The 24,005-nt window shown below is 28.9% G+C and overlaps 2 protein-coding genes across 2 annotated transcripts in view; both read left to right on the forward strand.

Annotated features, from left to right (window-relative positions):
* LManII (Lysosomal alpha-mannosidase II) overlaps positions 1–14,725 on the forward strand; it is a 27,376-nt gene extending 12,651 nt beyond the window's left edge. The window contains exons 2-18 of the mRNA XM_014421476.2: positions 1,753–1,855; positions 2,929–3,010; positions 4,108–4,217; positions 5,798–5,873; positions 6,102–6,310; positions 7,302–7,438; positions 7,520–7,653; positions 7,948–8,158; positions 8,509–8,702; positions 9,582–9,778; positions 10,375–10,589; positions 11,192–11,411; positions 11,526–11,643; positions 11,953–12,223; positions 13,319–13,546; positions 13,674–13,823; positions 14,475–14,725. Coding sequence (XP_014276962.1) covers positions 1,753–1,855; positions 2,929–3,010; positions 4,108–4,217; positions 5,798–5,873; positions 6,102–6,310; positions 7,302–7,438; positions 7,520–7,653; positions 7,948–8,158; positions 8,509–8,702; positions 9,582–9,778; positions 10,375–10,589; positions 11,192–11,411; positions 11,526–11,643; positions 11,953–12,223; positions 13,319–13,546; positions 13,674–13,823; positions 14,475–14,675 — 2,856 coding nt within the window. The 3' untranslated portion in view covers positions 14,676–14,725. The remainder of the gene's footprint in view (positions 1–1,752; positions 1,856–2,928; positions 3,011–4,107; positions 4,218–5,797; positions 5,874–6,101; positions 6,311–7,301; positions 7,439–7,519; positions 7,654–7,947; positions 8,159–8,508; positions 8,703–9,581; positions 9,779–10,374; positions 10,590–11,191; positions 11,412–11,525; positions 11,644–11,952; positions 12,224–13,318; positions 13,547–13,673; positions 13,824–14,474) is intronic.
* A 4,627-nt stretch (positions 14,726–19,352) lies between these two features.
* Positions 19,353–22,304, forward strand: LOC106681252 (tRNA wybutosine-synthesizing protein 5). The gene is made up of 2 exons (XM_014421479.3): positions 19,353–20,301; positions 21,766–22,304. Exons 1-2 carry the CDS (start codon positions 19,456–19,458, stop codon positions 22,177–22,179), a joined length of 1,260 nt encoding a protein of 419 aa, XP_014276965.1. The 5' UTR covers positions 19,353–19,455; the 3' UTR covers positions 22,180–22,304.
* Positions 22,305–24,005: the final 1,701 nt, after the last annotated feature.

Consider the following 24,005-nt stretch of genomic DNA (forward strand, 5'->3'; position numbering starts at 1 on the left):
TTTCAGTCAAAAACTGCTTTTAATCACTCTAAATTTTCTGTTAAAATTTTTTGTTCGAATTACAGAATATTTGAGCAAAAATTTATTTTATAAAAATTCGAAACTGGCTAAAACCGGTTTTCTGGAAAAAATTACTATTCGAAAACCGGTTTTCTAAATAACCCCGGTTTTTGTATAAACCCTAACTGCTACATGTATTTTTGATCGAGCTCATATTTATCCATTATTTCGTTTATGTTTAAAAACTGATAATCGAATCATACTAATAAAACAGCTGTTTCACTCCGTGTAATTACACGAGCTTTGTAATCTTTAGTACAGCCAGTTAATTTTGTGTTATTTTTAGCCCATTATTTTATATGTATGAAAGGTAATCAGAGAAAGGGTGGGGGTCCATTTCAATAATTATTTGCATAAAAAATCGACTGTCTAAACTTTATTTTCCTAGTTAAACTTTCCTTTAAAATTATTCTGTTCTTAAAACAAATATTCAAACAAATTATTCTGTTCTTAAAGCAAATATTCAATCTATCTTAAAATTAGGGCAGCCATAAGAAACTTTTTTTATAGTAGTAAACAAGCGATTCCCATGATGCAAATCAGTTAGTCCGTTTAGGTCAAACCTATATCATTTTCTAGATAAATATAATAAAAAAATGGACGACAGCAAACATAACCAAAACATTTACATTTACCGCTAATATTTTACAAAGAACATATTCAATTAATATTTAGTGAAAATATTGCATTTTGTTTTCTTTTGCGTAAACGAAAGAAGTGAAAGGAATTCGCTAAAATTGATGATAAACATTATTCAAAGAGTAATCGGAGGATAGTCCGGATGCGGTCAAAAATAACTCAAATAGTAAAAACTATTTATTATAAACCAACGTTTGGAGGGCTTCGTCAGGGGCCATCTTTCTTTTATTAATTAACGGCCAATCAATTACCTTCCAATTATTCGAAGAGGTTGTTATGCTAAAAATTGCTTCTAGTTTTCCTAAAATATTTATGAAAAGTGCGAACTTTATGGAATATTCCCGATATGTTGGACTATGGGGTTAGTACCTCGTTTTCGATTTCATCAGATTCCGCTTACTACTTTCCTTACGCATGCGTAAACGTATTTTCCTCGGCACAACTATATCTCGAAAACTGCAATTTGACTATAATTTGGATAGAAGTTGAGAATTAGTGTTGACATGGTCTCGAACAAATTGTATTTCATTCCATACACTACTTTTATTTACACATGCGCAAACTTATTTTTCTCGCCGTAGCTTTATTTCAAAAACGGCTCATTCGATTTAACTAAAAATTGGAAAAAAAAGTGTAAACATCGTTTATTATGAATTGCATTCACTGTTTTCGGTTCCTCGTGCGAAAAATGAACTTCCTTGAAACATACACTAATATTTCAATAGCGGCTTGTCCCTTGTATTTTATTCTCAGTAATGGTTTATATTGCATCAACCAACTGTGTTTCAATTAAATATTGACTCAACATAATTATTGATTTTGACTCAACTTCCAATGTCTCCGAAACAATATTTTGGCAATCTTAATCTGAATCAAACATCTATTTAGTATCCAGGTTGTGCAGAAGAACGTGAGGGTAGAAAATAGCAGTTATTAGCTAAATGACTGTCAAACATATTTTGTTTATAAACAACAGGAATACGCAAGAATAATAAAATGATAAATAAATAACTATGTATATTAATTTTTTAATGAATTTCTTGTTTGTTTCAGTCCTGCCCCAAAGGAAGATTGGATAAAATAAACCTACACATTGTTCCTCATACTCATAATGATGTGGGTTGGCTGAAGACTTATGACCAGTATTACTACGGAAGTAAGTATTTTGTTGGATGCAGTTTACTAACTGTTAGTAAGATTTAAAAATTAAAATATTTAATAAGTAAACTGCCAAATCTAGCTATAGTTGCAATCACAAAATAAGATGGGTCTTAAGATCATAAAATGTAATTTTTTTGTTCCTGGTATACAAAAATTAGGAGTCCGAAACCCTAGAAAACAAAAAATCAATCTACCTATTCAAGAGATCATTTTCATAAGAAAATGATTGTTATTTCATAAAAATCAATAAAATATTTTTAAATAAAGAAGAAAAAATGAAAAAAAAAAAAATCAATTTTCTAAATCAATTTGTTCTCATTGATTTAGAAAATTGATTTTTTTTTCTTCTTTATTTAAAAATATTTTATTGATTTTTATGAAATAACAATCATTTTCTTATGAAAATGATCTCTTGAATAGGTAGATTGATTTTTTGTTTTCTAGGGTTTCGGACTCCTAATTTTTGTATACCAGGAACAACAAAATAGGGAAAAACAAATTTCAAAAAGCTCTCCATTTAATTTTATACCCAATATATTTTTTTATTAAAGTCAAAGGGCTTGTAGCAAAAATGTGATAAGCCATAATTTTGAAGACAAATGGAATACTGCCCAAAATTCTCCTTTGAATTTCTATAAAACTATTTATTGTATTAGTTGGCTAATAACAATTGCCAAGTATAATGTTACACAGTATGAACAATACAAAACATTAAATAAGCATTGTATAATTATAAAATTCGAAACTGTTCTATTGAAGAATTTACATCATTTGTCTGACATATTCTAGCCCGAGCCCTTCATTTAACATTTTGCTGCTTAAATAGATTTGAAATTGATATATATGACAAATAAGTATTTTTTAAAATTATATCTAAACAAAAGCTAATTATAAGGAATGATAAATATAAGTTTCATTGATCATTTCCATCGTACAAGAAAATTTTTTTAAATAAATGTTTCTTTCATTATTCTATATTTCATATAATATGTCATATTATACCTTATAATTATGTCATGCAAATAATAACCTGTGAAAAACTAAATAATTGTTTAAATGTTTATACAGGCAGAACCAACATTCAAAGTGCTGGTGTTCAGTACATAATTGATTCAGTAATACAAGAACTTCTTAAAGACCCAACGAAAAGGTATTTTAATTTATATTACATACAGGTTGTTGGCTAAAGGCTAAGGATATTGTCCGGATTGTGAAATGTCAGATTTTGATAAACAATTTTTCAATTGTTATTTCTGACCACTATCTGGACCATTTCCATCTTATTTTTTAATTTAATTATTAAATTAAAAGACAAATATCAATATCTCTGTTACAATTATTTTCAGTTGATGTTGCTCACAAGCCAGTTATTAGGGTTTATCGGTCATAAGATTTTTGTTAGTTATTTTCTCTGAAAGCAATCTCATAATTTTTTACGTTTGTTTTATTATTATTTATTTTTGAAAAGAGCCTTTAAAACTTAATTTCTTAATGCATTTAAACAAAATTTGGAAAGATAATTATGACAAAGATGTGGGCCATTCTCTAATTTTGGTGCTACTTAGTTATCATTTTTTTTTTCAAAAATTAGTCTACTTTCTGAAGCAGGCACACACAATATCATAGTTTTTATTTTATCGATTTTTAAAAAAAAGTTTTCTCTAGTGAGTGAAATAAAAGATTAAGTAGAGACAAAACAAAATTGATTTTAATAGAAAATATTTATTTAACAATAGTCAGTCTCAATATTCTTATCATAAAAGATTTTCAAAATAATCACATAGTATAAAACTGTAACAAAATACTCACTCATTTTCCCTTAATATCAAATCCACATTTTTGTGGCAAAAAGTGTTATAGTGATTGTTGTGTTCGATATAAAATTCAAATTATATTTAATACTAAAGGAAGGAAAAAGATCACAATCTTTTCTTCTTTTTTTTTTAGATTTGTAATATGGCTAGGGAGTGACAAAACAAACATTGTTTATTTTTATAACTAAATAAGAAACTGGAGAATAATAATAATGTGACTTATAGTCGAATAATAATATAACTTATAGGTAACTTTTTAGATAAAAACTAACTCTATGTGGCTAAGATTATTCCAAAAATCAAGAGTATATTTTTGAAATTTTCTAGTGGTTTATATTGAACTTTTGAATATTCATATGAAGTATAACACAAACTCATTTGCTTATTTATTCCAATGGATACGCAGTTACAGAAGAGCTATATGTTATTTTAGGTTTATATATGTTGAAACCTCTTACCTTTATAAGTGGTGGAAAGAGCAAGATGACATCACAAAGCAACAAGTTAGGATGCTGGTGAATTCAGGAAGGCTTGAGATAATTGGTAAATATTCAAAGAATTATTCAGTCATATTTCCAATTTTGAATTAATTATATAATAATAATCATCATCTTCTATAGTTCACACTCCAATAGGATTTTCAAGGAAATAAAGATATCTAAAAAGATTTCAGAACTTTTTAGCACCTTTTTGATTTTCTAGAGCAAAAGGTGTTTTTTATTTAGAGTTCAAGTCTGAAAAATAATCAGAATAATCCTCTGTTTTATTAGAATAATTGAGTAGCTACTAAAGTAAAAAATAATTTGATCCATAAAACCAACATTAAAGCTGTGAGAAATTATTAATGACTTATCACCCCAACACTTCTATATACCAACTTACAAATATTATATAAATGCTTAATTAATATTTCCTGTATTGAGATTTTAAATGTATTTATTGTATTAAGGAAAACATACCTCATTGAGGTACTCCAAATTAAAACCCATTTTGTCTATATTGTGACTAAATTATTTTTTCACCAATATTATGAATTATTTTCAGTGAGAAATCTGAACTTGAAATGTTTTGGATTATATTGTCACTTATTAATAGAGCTTTGTTGGTTATGTTTGTAGTTCATTGTAAAATGATTTGTTTTTTAATTAGATGTGAATTTATTTTCTGGACCAAAATGAATTTTTTCAGAAATGGACAAAATTCATTCTGACTAAAGCTCATTATTAACTTATTTTGGGGAAAACACATTTTTTTCATTATTACTTCACTATTAACTATCAACAAAGAGAAAGTTGTGAAACTCCTGTAAGAAGAGTAGGGAATGGAATGTTAAGAGAAGAAAGGAAAGATGTCAGGTCTTTTATGGTACCATTCAGCAATCTATGTTAGTTGGTTCATAGATACACTTAGTCTTGGTAAATCTTACTTTCATATAGTCTGACTCAGTTCTTCTTCTGAATGTTATGTATGTAATTAAAGTTTTAAAGCTTTTGCCTTGCTTTCTCTCCTTTTAAACATTTCATCAGATCCCGTAACTGAAACTATGAGAAACCTTTACCGAATAATTTTCAATCAGAATGAAGTCAGCTTGTTTTCTCTCTTTATCTATCAAGTGAAATTTGACTTTGAGAGTTAAAGTTAAGACCTGATATTAACTAACAAAATTAAACTGAAAAGAGTATTTCAATACCAATATAAATTTCTCATTCTTAATGCTTGCTAGAACACAATAAATGCTCAAGTCCATTTTAAAATAATGAAAAACTGAGGTGGGCAATTCAGAACATGAGAAAGTGGTTCAGCTCCGATGACAAGGTGAAATATGAGGTTCAATGTTTTTTTTTCAAGAACATGGCGGGGGACTGCTATGATATGGCTATTCAAAAAATGTCACAGCATCTTCAAAAATACCTCAACTGCAAATTAATGTAAATAATTTAGAAAATAAACAGGATTAAAAAAAAAAAAATTGATCATTGGAATTACTCCAGTAAGTAACAAATGTCAGAGGCATCATCTCACAACTTCCTTAAAATAATTTTTTTTAACTCTCTAGTTGTAAATTATCAATATGTTTTATATTCCAATAATGATTTTATTAAAATCATTTTTTGTCGCTGTAGGTGGTGGATGGTGCATGAATGATGAAGCTGCAGCCCATTACCATTCAATCATTGACCAAATGACCTGGGGTTTCAGGTAATATTATTTGTTTTAGAGCTATTTTATTTTTTTTTTTAAATTTAATTCGAGGTTCCTTGGGGTTCAACAAAGGTTGTAAATGTAACTGTAATTATTCATAGCATGATACTAACAGGAGATAAAATACATTCACCATGTGTTAACTGAACAACCTATGACAAATTTAATATTTTATTTTGAATTGTAATTATATTGTTTTATAATTCTAATTTTTAAAATTGACAGATTGTTGGATGAAATGCTGGGTGAATGTGCCAGACCTAAGATAGGATGGCAGATCGACCCGTTTGGTCACAGTAAGGAAAATGCTGCTCTATTTGCTGGTTTCGGTTTTGATGGGTTGTTCCTAGGAAGAATAGATTGGGAAGATAAGACAAACAGGGAAGAAAAGAAGACAATGGAAGTCATATGGAATGCAAATCCATTTGAAAAAGGTTAATTTCATAATTATAAATTATTAGCTAAGAGTTAATTTTTCTTCACTTTTCTTGGTTCATAACATAATAAACCATTTACTTCTTCTTATTTTGCTTCACCCTCTATTGCCTTATTGGCAGGGTCCAGCTGAGACTGTTACTGTTCTCGGTTTCTTATCATGGTCCTGGTTTGGTGGAGACCAAACATTTTTACCTCTCCTCTTGCACAAACGATAGATGTATTCCAGCTACGAAATCCTTCATCAGCCTCAATTCTACCATCAGGGAATTAGTCTATAGTCTTTAGTGGATCTCGGTGTTCCTCCATCATGATGATATGGCCAAAAAAACTTCAGCTGGTGAGCCTCTAAAAATTCCTTCAATGATACGACTCATAGTTCTTTCCTGATTCTGTCATTATGGATGCAGCCCTTTCTCATCCTTCCTCTAAATCTTCAGAGGAACTTCATTTCTGTAGCTGTCAATATACTTTCCTGTAGCTCTTCTAATATCTAACTTTCAGCTCCATTTGGAACACAAGCAAGGACTCTTACTAAAATAGGTGGAGTTTCATGTTTCTACCTACTTTTTTCTTTCTATTCACAATATTGCAAATCTCTTAATTTCTGAGTCCACTTTCCCAGATCTTTTTATAAATGTCCCAAGGCAGAGGGAATCTGATACTACCTTTATTTGTTCACAATTATAGATAATCCTCCAGAGGCCATCTGTGGCTTAAGGAGTTGAGGTGTAAATTTTTATTATTTTATTTGATCTTGTTTTAGTTAGTTATAAGTAAATTAAAATTACTTTAGATAAGTCAAACTAACTATGGCTGTACGGTTTTTCTGTTTCAAATCCTGTACCCCACATGATGATAGCCTACCAGTTTGATGGTAGTTTTTGCAAGTATTGAAACAAGATGATGTCAACATCTCATTAAATATCAGTCTTAAAAAGAATGAATTTATAATAATTAAATTAACCAAAGTATTTTTTTTATTTTTAGGAGATGATGGTAAACTATTTACCAGTGTGTTGTACAATACATACAGTCCCCCTACTGGATTCTGTTTTGATATAAACTGTGATGATGAACCAATCATCGACAACAAAGAGAGTCCAGATTATAATGCCGAAGAAAGGGTAAAACTTTATGAATTCATTAATAATGATTCAACATTAATTTAAATTATTGTTTTATAAAAAACTTTTTATTCTTTGTAGACTAGAGATTTCTTAAAAATAATGGAAAACTATACTAAAGCTTACAGAACAGAAAATATTTTGGTAACAATGGGAAATGACTTTAATTACCAAAGTGCTCATATTAATTTCAAGAATATGGACAAACTTATTAAGTAAGATATTTACTTCCTTTACTTTACAAGATTTTTGGTGAACTAAAATAAGAAAAACATTTTTCAATAACTCAACAAAAACATTGTCTTTCTAATTTTGTTAATGTGAAGTTACTTTTAAATTAAAATACATTATTCAACTTGTATTTAACATTTGTGAAATGGTTGTGTAAAATTACTGAAAAAATATGAAATCCTTTGAAATTGAGGATTATAGATACTAAGTATTTATTTTTTCCAATATTTTTGTATAACATTCACCCTTTACTAATATTCATTCATAAATGTTTTCAGGCAAATAAATTTATTGGACACCAAATATTATGCCTTTTATTCTACACCTTCATGTTACCTGAAATCAGTTCATGAAGCAGGTATTACCTTTTCTACAAAAAATGATGATTACCTGCCATATTCTACTGACCCTTACACTTTTTGGTCCGGATATTTCTCTTCAAGACCTGCCGTTAAAAGATTTGAGAGGATGGGTAACAACTTTTTGCAGGTAATACTTTTAATATATTACTTGAAAGTATTAAATAATGTAATTCGCAAACAGGAAATTTCTATGTAATTTAAAAGATATGCCCAACTTCATAGGAATAAAATATTAATAGAAATCAGTGCCTAAGTTGTAAATCTTCATCAGGCTAATTCAAAAATAAGATTATCAATGAAGTATGAAAACATGGGAGTATATATCATTAAAATATATAAGTAAATATGGGTATACAAATATAGATAGAAAATATACAGGCATGAAAAATGAGAATATTATTGTGAATAAATTAAATTCATTATTTGCTATGAAACATTTTAATTTCTGACTAAAAAATTATTCGTAATAATTAACAGGTAGTTAAGCAAATCAGTAGTGCCAGTGGAACAGGTGAGACTAGTGCTCTTAACGAACTAAGAGAAGCGTTAGGAACGCTGCAGCATCACGATGCAGTTACGGGAACTGAAAAACAAGAAGTAGCTGCTGATTATGCCAGGATTTTGACGAGTGCTATAGACCACTCGGGTGAGGTCGTTCAGGATGCCCTCATGTGAGTAAAATACTATAGAGTTAATATATCATTTATTATAAATAAAATATATCAGGTTATGTTTGGATATGTTATATTAGCTGGTAGAGTCAATTTTAGTTAAACACTTCTTTTTTCATAATTTGAGGGAGAGCAATTTTTATCTTTATCAAATAAATAGACAGATAAAGTTTTGCAGAAGTGGATAAAAAAAAAATTAATGAATTTAATTTTTATAAATTCAGAAAATTTTAATGACACTTATGATTATGTTAACATTATCTAGTTTACTAACTTAACTCAAATTTTTTTTTGCATATTTTTTAAAAATTTATTGAAAGCAACAAGTTATTCTTGTGTTATTTACAATAAATTTTCAAAGTTTCCTTCCTTGTCCTGATGTATAAGCCAGAGAACCAGAGTTAATGCAATTTACACAGTTTTAAACATTATAAACTAAAGATAAAGACTAATCTCTTGTTTATGTTGTGTACTAAATGTTATGCAAACTCAACAGAAAAACAACCCCTAGTCTAAATTATTATTCATAATTCAATACATGGTTAATTTAAATATAAGTTTAATTTCTAATGAAATTGAAAGATGGTTAATATGGACTTTTTTTTTTGTCACAATCTAGATGATTAATTACACCATTAATTTTGCTGGTTTGTACACCTGGTATAAGCAATGAAATATTTTATTTTAATTTTCCAGATTTTCTATAAATCAGTAACATCATACTTTTTATATGAATTAATTTTTTAAAAAATATCTCAGACTACAATATACATCAAACCCTAAATTTAATGTAAAAAAGAAAGTATTGTTCCATAGTAGCACTATCATGAAAAATATCAAATAAAAATGATAGTAGAACTTATTATCTTTTTTCTTCAGGAAACTTATGAAAAAACAGGGTGATCTTAAAACTGAGCTACAATCCTGCCTCCTATTAAACATCAGTTCTTGTGAGCCAACTGAAAAGAGCAAACGCTTTGTCGTTACACTTTACAACCCACTGTCACATAAAGTTGATTATCTCGTGAAAATACCAGTCGCCAAGGATAGTTCCTATACAGTACTTTCACCAAGAGGTTTGTTATTTTATTCTAATTTTGTTATAAATTGTGTTTTATTTCTACTATATTTCTGTAATAGGATATTTTCTTATTGAGTATGAAGTTAAATTGAATTTTCATATTAATATCCTTTCTTAATTATGGTAAAAAGAAATCAATAATATGGAGGAATTAAAATAAAATACTCTGAACCTAATTTGTAAATTGGCAAGGGATGGGTAGAGTGAATTAACAAAAATTTTAAATTTTAAATATATGAAATACTTTAGGTTGACAGTCATAAAAGGTACTCTAATAGCAATAAAAAATATTTAGAACCTACATTTTGACTATTTCAATTGTCTATCAACTTGCTACATGAAACCCCTGATGAAGACATAATTTTCATCGTCACCTGAATCATGTTCCTTCAATTATGATTTTTACATTAATACAACCATAATGTCATTAACCATATCTTGGTTCATTAATTTCATAAAAAATCACCCTTAAAAAACTTAATTTTATTAAAATACTTCTAAATCTTCTAAAAATATTCTAATAGTAGATTTTATCTTTATTTTTTGTTGATTTATTTCTTTCGCTCATTAATTAATTAATATATTTTATAGGAGATGAAGTTTTAACACAAATGTTAGTTGTTCCCGAACAAGTTTTGGATCTGCCTGGACGCCCTACCAAAGCAGAAGTTGAATTGGCATGGTTGGCTAAAGATATTCCAGCTCTAGGGTTCGCATCATATCATGTAACAAAACGCTACACTCCTCCTCCTCCGTGCGAAGAAATTGTTTTCCGGAAGATACCAATTACACTTGGATACAAGGATGTAAATAGTCTTTTTTTTTATTTAAAACAAATTGGTGTTTATGATATCAAGATAAACACAAAATAATAATTTCGCTATTAGACTAAAGTCTTCTTAACCCTTTCTAAGCTACCAATGAATAAAAATAAAAATAAATTATTCATGTTTTTCTCTTTATTTTGGTTGATAGAAACAGTGTTTAGAAAAATTTTGCTTTAGCTTCATTTCTTTAGATTTTACAAAAAGTTTGCCCCTTACTGATTTATTTTTTATTGTTTTTGTAAAATGAAGTTCGGCATGACTTTTCATGCTAGATTGGTTCCAAGGGATATAAAAATTAAAAACAATATTTTTAAAATTAAAAACACAGGATGAGAATTATTAAAACAAAGATGTGAATTTATCTATCAATTTTTTGATCGATTCTTAAGATATTTAGAAGATTTTATCTTCCAACTAAATTATTGTACCACTTATCCAATTTATCTCCCAGTACCAAGAATAGTTTTCAGCTAGCTAGAGACAAATAGGAATTTATTTTATTTTAACCAAATAAACTAATTTAGATTAAATAATATATATACATGCATAATTACAAAAAATATATATTTATATTTTTTCAGCTTTCATTAACCTTAAATAGTGAAGGAGACATTAAAGGGGTTAAAGCTGGCAGGAAACAATACCAATATGAGCCCATTAACAATGACTTTAGGTATTATATCCCAGCGGTTGGCAACAATGAAGTCTTTATCAACAGATCTTCTGGGGCTTACATATTTAGGCCAAATGGTTCAGAAATAGCTATTGATCAAGATACCTCTAGACTAAGAATATATCAAGGTATCATCAGAGTTTGGTTCATATACTTTAATAGAGTTCACTTTAATATTGAGATGAATTGAAACATAAATTAGATTTTATATCCATTAGCAGTAATAAAACTATAAATTTTAGGACCACTTGTTACTGAAATGCACCAAACATACAATGAATATATTAGTCAAGTGATCAGGATTGTAAACGGATCTCCCATATTAGAATTCCAGTGGCTCGTTGGGCCTATACCTATTGAGTAAGTTATTACTTATAATAAGTAATCTTTTTACCTCCCAATCATTGTAAAGAAAAATTAGTTTGACTTTATTACTTTAAACTTCAATATCCCAACTCTTAATTGGTAATAAAGTTTAAAAATATTAAATAATACCTATTATTTTATACTTTATTCAAAATTTATAAAAGTAGATAATAGAGTAAAAAGAAATTTATTTTTTCAATATTTAATATAATTTAATAATGATACTTTGAACTGTAGGAGGTTCATCTCGAGTTACTATTAATACTATGTATTTGTCTGAAATTCCTTGTAATTTTATTGTAGGAGAGGAGTTGGTAAGGAGATAGTTTGGCATGCAACTATGCCTAATATGAAGACAGATGGAATCTTTGAAACTGATTCAAATGGCCGCCAACATTTAAAGAGAAAATTAAACCATCGTGAAGACTGGGACCTTCATTTGGCAGAGAAAGTCCCTGGAAATTACTTCCCAATAACGACAGACATATCGATAAGCGATCATAAGAAAGTCACAGTTATTACAGACAGGACACAGGGAGGTTCAAGCCTTGCTGACGGTGAACTAGAACTCATGGTAAAATATTTGAAACCTTGATTTAGGTTATCAAAGTCCTTTTTAAATCAACAATTCTCATTTAAAGAAAAAACAATTTTTTTAAAAAATCTCTTATCTTGCCTTAAGGTCAAAAACTAAAAACACACAGCCCTTAATTAATTTTTTTTCTTCTAGTTTTCTTATTTAAAACTAATTAAAATATTTATAAAACTTTTTACCAAACACTTTACTTACATTTATTAGATTATATTCTATAAAAGTTGGAAATAATTTTGTAAATTTATAATTCAGAAGAAAAAATTGTCTCTCAATTAATTTAATATACTAACTATTCATTTTTACTTTGCTTAACGATTTGATTTGAGACAATGTACTGTCATTTAATAATATAATATCCAAATAATAGTTCTCTACATACAGTTCAATATTTTTAGGCATATAGTGCTTTTTATTAATTTGTTTTACCATCTGACCTTCACATATTTATAATTTTTTAGAAGAACTATAAAAAAAAATATATTAATTAAGAACTAGTGTGTTTTTAATTTTTGACCTTAAGGCAAGATAAGAACTTTTAAAAAAAATTATAAATGTGTTTGGGTCAGATGGTGAAACAACTTAGTAAAATATTATATTTTATTGATATCAAAATTAACATAATTAATGATGAATGTTGTATATACCTATTGTCAATTTTTAAAAATGGACTTATCACATAGCGAATTCAAACAAATAAACTCTTTTGCTTAAAGCAGTAACTGTGTATATATCGATAGATTTTATTATTGTTACACTTTTCAGAGACCATGAAGTTGAAATTAGGTGAAGGTTGGTTCTGAAGTTTTAAAAAAATAGGACTATGTTTTATATAGTAGTACGATTAATCTTCAAATTTATAATATATATATATATATATATTATAAAATATATATTTCATTCAGTTGCCCAGTTAAACATGTTTTGTCATCTAGGATCTTCTTCATTCATCATTAAAAGTAACATGAATCTAGATTTAACTTACTACACAGAAATAAAATTTTGAAAATTCATTAAATAAATTATGTTTTTATAAGAATTTTAGGATATAGATGCTTAAAATTGTTTCTACCTTAGGTACATAGGAGACTAACACATGATGATGCTTTTGGAGTTGGAGAAGCTCTTAATGAAACAGCTTTTGGAGAAGGGTTGATAGTGAGAGGATCTCATTGGCTGCTCGTGGACGATTGTAAGTCTTCACCAAGGAAAGAAGTACAGGAACTATCTATTTTACCTCCATGGGTTTTCATTTCTACTACTTCTCTCTCCTTCTCTGAGTGGGAGGCCAACTTTTTGACCAGTGTATGTACCTAATATTTATAAGCTTATTGCATTAATTGTTGAAATTTCTATATTTTTAAAGATGCTATGAAATTTTGAGTATTTTTTAAAGTTATGATACTCATATCATCTAATCTGAATGTTTTAGTACTCAAGCCTACTCAATGAGCTGCCTGAAAACGTGCAAATATTGACCTTTGAACCATGGGCACACAATAGTATTTTGCTGAGATTGGAACACATTGGAGACCCAAGCAGTGATCCAAAATTAGCTGTTCCTGTAACAATTGACCTAGAAGTAAGTATCATTGATTTTTTTTTTTTTAAACAGGAATTTATTTGTTAAGATTAAATGTTTGTTCGCAGAAGTAACATCAGTAAATAAAATGATATTATAAAGGTTAAGACAAAACTACAGTGATTTTACAATATCTACTCAGGACAGTGCTTTAGGGGAGGCTCTAGCAGCACATATTTTGTTAAAACTTATTATTAGAACTCTTCAATTGTTCACATTTCCTAAATACACTATTAAACATCCTAAATTTTTAAACGTTTTCCAGGGTGTTTTATGAGTAAACATTATTTTCAAAACTTAAACTAAAAACTAATTCAGTAGTCAACAGCTATTTTAATATTTCAATCAGCCATTTCAATTTCTTCTTAGATTTTTAAAACATTGATATTGGTATCACATATAATATAACCAATACTTTATGGGTAGCAGTTCTTGATATACAACACTACAGATTGAAATATATTCAAAGAAATATAGCTAAAATTCCTCAAGCTGTAGGGATTCAATTAAACCTATAAAATATCTGTATCTGATTAAAAAAATAAATGACTATATGCATACGTAAAAAATATTCACATCATACTTTTATTTAGTTAAGATAATTTTTTTCTTATAAGGAAAGTCTTTAATTCAATTAAGTTTTTGTTTCAGAATTTATTTAGTGGTTTAGAAATCACTGGAATCCAAGAAATGAGCTTAGGAGCAAATATGAAGAAATCTGAAATATCTCGATTAAGTTGGAAATCTGAATGTGATAATAAAATAAGGTTTTCAGCTGAAGATCATCGAGAAACATTTAGGATCACTGTACACCCAATGCAGATTAAAACATTTTTATTACAAGTTAAATGAACTTTAATAATTTAGTGTTTTTTTGTAAATAAATTTATATTTTTTAAGAATTTATTTTATTTCTCCAACATACCTAAATTAATTGTATTATTAGACAAAATGGCTGTCATCTGACAAGAAGGTGATTTTTAGAAATTTCTTTTTGATGTAAAATTGTTATGAAATACAAATACAAAGATTTGTAAACATAGTTTACAGAGAAAATGTTAATATTTACTTTAATTAATCTAAACTATAAAGTTGAAATGGTGGGTTGGAAGAATCTGAGTAAGGAAGTGAAAACTTTGGGTGAAAAAATGAGAGTTAAAATAAGTGAACGAAAAAGAGGTAACTTAGTAAAACTCAAGACCTAGTCTGCTACCTGTCATAAAGACTGAGAACTATATCAGTGTTTTCATAATAAGAGACCTAGGTGTAATTTAAGCCAAAGTTCCACAGTGACTATGAAAATGATAGGGACAGCTGTCACAACCCCTACCATCATGCAAACTATGACATTTCCTGTTGTGGTAGAAGTGTCATTCTATCAGGATTTGCTTGACTATCTACAATCTATCCATGCATGATAGTTAACTATCACATGTTGATGCCTTCACAGTGCACTATTGTAACTTATAACCTCATAACACCAACCTTATAACCTATAAACTTTCCTATTTGTTATTTGTCTATAGTGGCAGTTATCGCTAGTTGTAATAATCACTAATTTCTATCATATATTATATCATCATATAAAAAACTATTTGTTCTTTTTTGACGACAAGCCTGACCATCTACATATATTTAAGTTTTACGATCAACTACATATATATAACTAATTTCTATTATTCATTCCTTAGGTTCAGTATCACCATTTAAACAAGAGCTCTCATGCCATGACAGAAATCTTTCACATGGAAATCGACCTTTAACTTTGTTTTTTTTAGGAACCCATGTTATGGTACCAAATAAAGAACTACTGGTTCATTTTTTTGTCTAAAATAAATTTAAATTTACAGTATAACAGAAATTTTTGATCACTTACTTTTTAAATTTAAAATATGGTAAACCGCCTCCAACAACAGGTGTCATTGGAATTCCAAATCACATTATCACACGTGTTTACTTAGCACCTACCTGTATCTAACTTTATTGATTTTCTTTAGCACATTCATACAAGATATTGAGCTAGGACTAACAATAAATAAAAGCTAATGTCGTTGAATAAGTTTAAAGTATAGTCGCTAATCAAAAAGGAAGAATGAATTAATTTTTTAATAAAATCTGAATTACATTTTCAAAATCATGGACTGTTTTTACCAGTAAAAATATTAAAATAAGTTTTTTAAAATTGATATACAAGAGATTCTTAGTTTTTGAAAGGAAGTAGCCTCTGAGGCGTTGAGCCTTGACTAATAAAAGCCAATGATGGATTTTAATTTAGAGGTAGAATACAGGAGAGTGGAGAGTGGGAATGGGACCAAAAAGTATGTGAACATTGGAAACTACAGTATTGAAAGAAGGAGTTAGATTGAACTGAAGTAATAGAAATTAAGGACAGGAGGGTAGATGTTGGATGGTCGGAATTGGATGATCAAAATAGGGGTTGGAAGTGGGGATGCAATAGTAGTTTAATACAAAATTAATGCTGATTTATTCAATGAAAGAAAGACAATCCGTAAGACCAAAAAAATAAACAATAAGATTTTAATACTCTAATAAATAATAAGAATGCAATACATAATCATGCCCCAAACATCATTTTGTGGGACACCTATATAATTTTTTCTGACTTAGAGATTTCTTTCTTGATGCTTTTAGAACGAAGCATTAATTATAATTTGAGTGTGATAGTGAGTTGGTTGTTCACTGCAGATCTTTATATAATATGGCACGATCAGTGAAGTGAAGAACAAAATTACACAAAATATATTTTTTGTTATTTATTATTGATCTAAAAAAAGGTTAAATAACTATTAATAAATAATAAAAAATGCTTGTTCAATTTTGTTCTTCACTTCACTGACAGCACTCCTGGGCATCTTACATATTTTTTTAAAAGTTATTAAGTTTTTTTTTTTAAATTGTGAGGTATTTTAGCATAAGTGATGCAATACATTAAATTAATGACATAAATAATTTACATTTAAATGATATATAAGAAATTAATTATATTATTTCACATGTTCTAACCAAACCTGATTACAAAAATTAAATGAATTGATATTTTGAATTTAAATTTTTTAAAATACGATAGGGTTTTAAACATTAAAATCTTAAAAATAAATTGTAGAAAAAATAATCTACAACTAAATTAATAATTTGTGATAGGAGGCAGTATATCTGAAATAAAATTTTAAAATCCAACAAACACTAACAATAATAAAAAAGTATATATTTTCCAAAGTGAGCATTATTATTTATTACCATAATATTCCATAAATAATACTTAATTTTGTTCTTCACTTCACTGATCGTGCCATATAATATAAAGATCTGCAGTAAGCAACCAACTCACTATCACACACAAATTATAATTAATGCTTAGTTCTAGAAGCATCAAGAAAGAAATCTCTAAGTCAGAAAAAATTATATAGGTGTGGGACACCTTTTTTTTTTTTATACTGGTATTCATTGTTGTGTAGAGGGGTTCTGATGGATTGCTTCGAACCACATGTCCTACCCATTATAAAACTTCCTTGCCTTCATATCATGAGATATTGACTAACCAGTCTCTGCAAGCAGTTTACTGTTAGTTCTTCCTCTTCATGTGTTAGGTCTCCTATAATTTTATGGAGGACTTTACTTTCATGGGTACCTGTTAGAGCCCAAGTCTCACATCCGTACGTGTAGGTTTATACCTTGATATTATTGATCCTTTATTATGTATTGCTATAGGTATTTGTCTGATGGACCATAGAATATACATATACTACTAATCTTGCAGCTTCTCTTCTACTAGTACATGGTCCTGAATCGTATGATTACAAACATCCAGCAAGCCTCTGCTTATTTCCTGGCTCTTGAAATATCAAAACTCCTCATAAATTGTAAGGAGATACACTCTAAAATACTTCAGACTGATTTTTGAAATTACAATCGTAAAGCAATTTTCCTTAGCTCTCCATTTACAGTGGAGGGGAACAGCTTCCCCATACCAATCTCCAATAATGGAAATAACTTACATAATTTGTTAAATTAAATAATGTAGCAGCATGTCATCAAGCAAGTAGTTAAAGACTAAATTTTATGGCAAGAACAGCAGAAATAATAGAATATATAACTAAGACATGGATCCACCTAAAAAACAAAATTTTTGGTCTTAATTTTATAACATGAAATTATTAGTTATTAAAATGAGGTATACAAAAATATTATTATAGAGTGTATGTTTTTCTTTTTGTTCCCGTCAGCCATTATTAACAGCAGTGATTCTCTACCATTAGTGGTAAGTAATCATTGTTATTTTCAATCTTCACCTGTTTATCGCATCAATCTTTCGGAGGCCTTCCTCTTAACAAAACAGTTGTTCTTGTTTTGAGAATCCTTTGATTGAAGTTCATTTATAACCTACTTATCAAGCTTATAAAACCAATTTAAAAAAGTAATAAAAAATATAATATAATAAAAATAATTTTTAAAAATACTATTAAAGTAGTTGAAGATAGACTAAATAATTTATGGATGTATAGATTTTTATGGAATAATGAATAATTTATTTTTATTACCACCACTTTGTAAAAGTGTGAGAATATTTTGAAATTACTAATTTACTACTACTACACTACCTTCATCTCAGGATGGGTTTGTAATAAAAATATTACTATTTGAAGTCATATGATAACATTATTAATTAGAACATTAATTTGGATGTAATAAGCCCATTAACTTAAAATTAACTTTCTCTACTATTACTTCAAATCTCCTATATTGTATTGTCTAAAAATCAACTGTAATCATAAAAATATGAAGACACTTTTTTTAAAGATAATTATATTATGTTCAGCCCAAAGTCATTATCACAGAAAACTGAATCAAATTGATGAATTTTTAAAATCTGAATTATTAAAAAAAAAAAAAAGAATACTTACTTGAATAATTTATTTAGAACAAATTGAGTTATTGACTTTGGATTGCGATCTTATGCCAACAAATTTCTTGACGAGACTGAAAATTTTGGTATAATATCCATTAACTTAATTCCTGATCAAAAACATTTAATAAATATGATTTTTTTGTGTATATTTTCTGTTAGGTATCTGTTGAACCCTTGAAGTCAGTTCTCATAATAATTACCGCTTATTGATATATGAACTTTTAAAAAATAAAAATTGGGGATCACAATTATATTAAAGTTCAGACTTATCGAAGCTTGGAAAATGAGTGTCAAACGCGTTTCGCGGGAGAACAAATATTTTCAGATGTATATTGTATATAACAACAAATATTTTAGATATAACAACCATCATATCTAATAAAGCTGAAAATAAAAGTACAAGATACATATTAATATAATTTCGTACTTTACTAAAATAAATTCAATAGTAGCATGCAATAACCCCACAATAATATCGAACAGGAGTATTGGACAATTTAAATAAACGGTCAGCCTTTGAAAATAGGCGAAGGTTGATATTAAAAAGAATTTTCTAACCAAATGTTAATCACAAATATAACCAAAATAATTCACAAAATCACTTCATTTATGTTTCATTCATTTAGTAGCTACATTTCCGGTATATCATCGTCCCTCTTTGATAAGTAAACACAACCTTATTTTATTAAAGCCTTTATAGTGATAATGGCTATCAAAAAGTTACCAGTGGACGTTTATAATTATATCAATAAAGACGATTTCCAAGCCTATATTGCTGTTCATAGAAAACCTTTAATTCTAAGAAATTTCTGTATTGGGCAATGCCTGCACAAATGGTCTACAGACTATCTTGTAGAGAAGATAGGGAAAGTTGATGTGAAGGTCCATGTTTCCCCAGTTGGGCGTATGAATTTTTTGCACAAAAATTTTACTTACAAAACTATGTCCTTCCAAGAATTTTTATCTCGAACGTCAGGAAATGACCGTAAGAAACCTGATAAAACTGGGCTAAGACCAATTTTATGTGATAATGAAGTTTTATACTTAAGAGCTATTGGTACTGACAGAAGAGGGAGAAATGTTGCTAACTTTAAAAATGATTTTCCGCAGATTGCTGATGATTTAACTTATCCAGAGATATTTAATGAGAATAAGTTTTTCTCTAGTGTTTTCCGGATTGCATCAGCAGGAGTACAAATTTGGACGCACTATGATGTTATGGATAATATCTTAATTCAAGTGTCTGGAACAAAACGTGTAGTGTTATTTGACCCTAATGATGCACCTTACATGTATTTAAATGGTGACAAATCAGAGGTGATGAATATTGACAGCCCTGATGTTACTCTTTATCCCAATTTTCCTAGAGCTGTGCAATACATATGTGAACTACAACCTGGAGATAGTCTTTACATTCCTGCGTTTTGGTTTCATAATGTTTTATGTAACACTTTTTCAATAGGTGTCAATGTGTTTTGGAAACATCTTGAAAATGAAATGTATGATAAACATGATGTTTATGGAAATAAAGACATAATACCAGCAGCAAAGGTAATATCTTTTCTTAATGTTTTTTTAGTTGAAATAAATTATCTTGACAGCAAAAATTTTTAATTCTAAACTGATAACTTAGTCTTAAAGTGTTTAGACCATTTTGCCTCACTGAATGTTTTCTCATGAAATTTAAACTGTTTGTTTGATACCGCTACTATACCTCTGCATACTTCTAAAGGAAGTATAATATTTGAGAGCCATAAACAAGATTAATGAGTGTACGAGAAGAAAGTAATGCAATTAATATTTTAATCCTGAGTTTCAGTTCAACTAAACAAAGTATAAAATAAAATTTGTTTGTATATTCTTAAATTCACCCATTTTAGAAACTTTATATGTCGAGGACAGAAACTTCCCAATGAATGTTTCTGGTTAGTGTCTTATAATATTAGTTGTTTCTTAGTCATTAATAATGAATATTTTTATAATTTGTGGACCTTATTGTATTAGGTTAAGTATTTTTGGTTAATTCTTTTCAGAAAATTTGTAAATTTGAATTTGTTAATGAGGCGTGGAATTCCAAAACTAGCTATGCAGTTTCCTACCTTACTATTACTACCTATTCCATGGTGCTATTACCATACAAGGGGCTGGTATTTAATTCTACTCCACTCTTCCCAAATCTTGGGCAAGCTTCTTCCATCCTCTTACTCCTGTATTTTTAATATTTTTTATTATTATCTTTCCACCTAAAGTGTGGATACTCTTTTATCCTTCCTTCTGCACTCTCAACTTTCGGAAGTTTCTAAGGTGTTCTATCAACAGACATCTATGGCTCTTGTTATACTTTTTTTTTCTAAAAAAAAATAAAAAAATATCAGATCCAGTTCCCTGAAAACTTCATAATTCTTGCTAATCTTCCTGTTGCCATTTTCACAGATAGTTCCATATAATTCTTCTGTGTAATTTTCTTTTCAATATCTATAATTTAATATCATTTCACTTTCTTTGGTAAATACCCAAGTGTCACAACCAGTCTGATGACTGTTTTATGTTAGATGACTTTTGTTATGTTGGTCAGATCTTTGAACTTCAATGGCTTTTGGAAATCAAAATGACACCTGTTACTGGTGGCTAAACCTGCCTTAATTTCTTCTTGGTTTTCATTCCTTACTCTGACAAGAGCTTCTGAGTATTTAAACTGGCTTACCATCTCTAAAGCATGGCTTCATAATCTTTTTTTTTTTTATCCCCCTCCCTTGCCATTTCTGGCATACGGGGTTCTTAATCAATAATCTCTTCCATTCTTTCTAAGGATTTCTTGAGAACTTCACATGCACCATCTTTTCATCGTTTGCTCAGAGGTCTGAATTTCTTTTATCTTACAAATATCTAGTATAGAACTGTTGAAGAAAAGTTATAAAAAAATTGAAAATTGGACTTCGATAGTCATGGAATTTCAAGCCTAACTAACATAGATAATTATTAATTTTACATTTTATAATAAACATTTTTTTTTAGGCATTGGATCACATAAGCAAAGCAAGGAATTTATTGAAGACTGTACCAGAGGAATGTAGATTATTTTACTTGCATCGTTGTATTGCAGATTTAAGTAAGGATATCGAGACAATGACAACAGAAACACCTAAAGCTTCTATTATCAAAGAAGATGTTTCTAACAATTCAAGTTTATATGCTGAAACTGCAAATGCTTCAATTATTTATGAAGGAATTGCTAGAAATTCAAATTTTCTTGCAGAAACTGCTAATGCTTTAATTAATTTTGGTGAAACTGCCAACTCATCAACTATATATGTAGATAAACCTGAAGTTAAAGATAGTCAAGAAGAAACTGTTTGTACTTCAAATTTTTATGTAGAAATATCTGAGGGCCTAAATAGCAAACGTGAAACTGCTGATGATCAAAATTGAGATAATATTTACTTAAAAGCTGATGAAGAAAGTAATTGGCAATGACGCTTATCAACCTAAAGAAAAATTAATATTTTAATGAATTATTTATAATTTTTTATGAATATAAATATTATTTTTATTCATTTTTCTCTTTAGAAAATATATCCTCCTCTCCAGGCTTATGAGTCATAACCTATCAGATAATAAAGTCTCACAAAATGTGTGGGTTCATATGAATAGTCTAGTTAAAAAATGAAAATTCAGATGGAAATGATATTACATATTTACAGCCCAGCCAGAAGTGCCATTTAATATAATCGATTTTACACTTTTTTAAGATTTTAACAAATACAAATTTATTAATTTTTATTAAACTTGGTAAATCAATGTACTATTCAACGATCCTTTAATATGATTTAGATCTTACTTCCTTCATCTGCAATAATCTTGCAAGGCCCTCCATGAGTAGAGGAAACTTACTTAGCTCTGTTTATATCTCCTTGTGCTCCTAAGCCATCTAGCTTAACCACTTCACAAAATTTTGAATAATTATTCAGTATAAGTAAACACATTAATCCATTATGTCCATAACTACCTTTCTCCAAGGCCACTTCCTGCAATTCCATCGGCTATTTATATTGAGAATTACTAAATTTCTGACATACTTCTCAAGATTTTACTGTGTTTCTTATATCACTTTTCATATCTGGCAAGTAAAGGCACCCTCTAGCCCTAAAAATGCACTTGTGCAAACCTTGGTGAGCTTAAATAGCACCATAGATTTTGTGTAAAATTTCCTTTCTTAGAGCTTTTGGTAAAACCATTTGACATCCTTTAAAGGCTATACTTTCAATAAAGATGAGTTCACCTTTGATTGACTCATATCTTCTAAGTAAGGAATTACTTGACTTAGGACAACTCTGCTCAAACAAGTTCTTAACATCACACAGTTTTCCTCCCTTCTTCAAAATAACTTTTTTTTTTTTTTTAAGAAATTGGTATATTTTTATTAGAGCTATCATATGGTCCTCCTCCCTACTAATTTCCGCCCTACAATTTCTCTCTTAACGTTATTTTAAGGTTCAAGTTGGCCATGATCTATCACAAAATCAGCTCAATGGTGTCCCTCAGGGTTGTGTTCTTAGCCCCACTTTATTCTCACTTGCTATAAATGATCTAGGGCTCAATTTACCAAGAGGCGTCAAATCTTTACTGTTTGCTGATGACTTAGCGATTGTTTGGAGGTCGGAGAACGTTAATACTATTATAAATAAATTGCAAGAAGCCATCCACAGAATTAATCACTGGTCTACACCTATTGGCTTACAAATTTCCACAGAAAAAACTGCATGTCTTCACTTTAGTCGAAAAAGAAATAGGCCTTTCTCTCCCATACTACATCTAAGAAATTTACCTATTCCTCACAAAAATCATCACAAATTTCTAGGCCTTATATTTGATCATAAATTAAGTTGGTACTAAGTATTAAGTTTAAGGAACTGCACATTACATCATTAAGGTCAGCCGCAACAAAAAAATTAAATATACTCCGGTTTATTAGCGGTACATTGTGGGGTTCGGATCGGTCTACCATGTTTAAACTCTACACTACATTAGTCTGTTCCAAGTTAGATTATGGTTATTTTGTCTAGGGCTCTGCAAGTCGCTGAACTCTTGCTAAGTTCGATTCAGTACATCATACGGGTATCCGGATTGCTACCGGTGCATTCAGGACCAGTCCCATTCTCAGCATTTGCTCTGAAGCAAGTCTACCTCCGCTATCATTTAGGAAACAAAAACTAGCTATTAATTATGTTTCCAAATTATTTGAACAAACAAATCAT

This window comes from Halyomorpha halys, unplaced genomic scaffold (assembly GCF_000696795.3).
Source record: "Halyomorpha halys isolate HHAL.00 unplaced genomic scaffold, Hhal_1.1 Scaffold321.1, whole genome shotgun sequence".
Taxonomy (NCBI): domain Eukaryota; kingdom Metazoa; phylum Arthropoda; class Insecta; order Hemiptera; family Pentatomidae; genus Halyomorpha; species Halyomorpha halys.

Coding starts and splice junctions, on each gene's coding strand:
- LOC106681252 (XM_014421479.3), top strand. CDS start 19,456: ATGGCTATCAAAAAGTTACCAGTGGACGTTTATAATTATATCAATAAA. Junction 20,302..21,765: donor ACATAATACCAGCAGCAAAG/GTAATATCTTTT, acceptor ATTTTTTTTTAG/GCATTGGATCACATAAGCAA.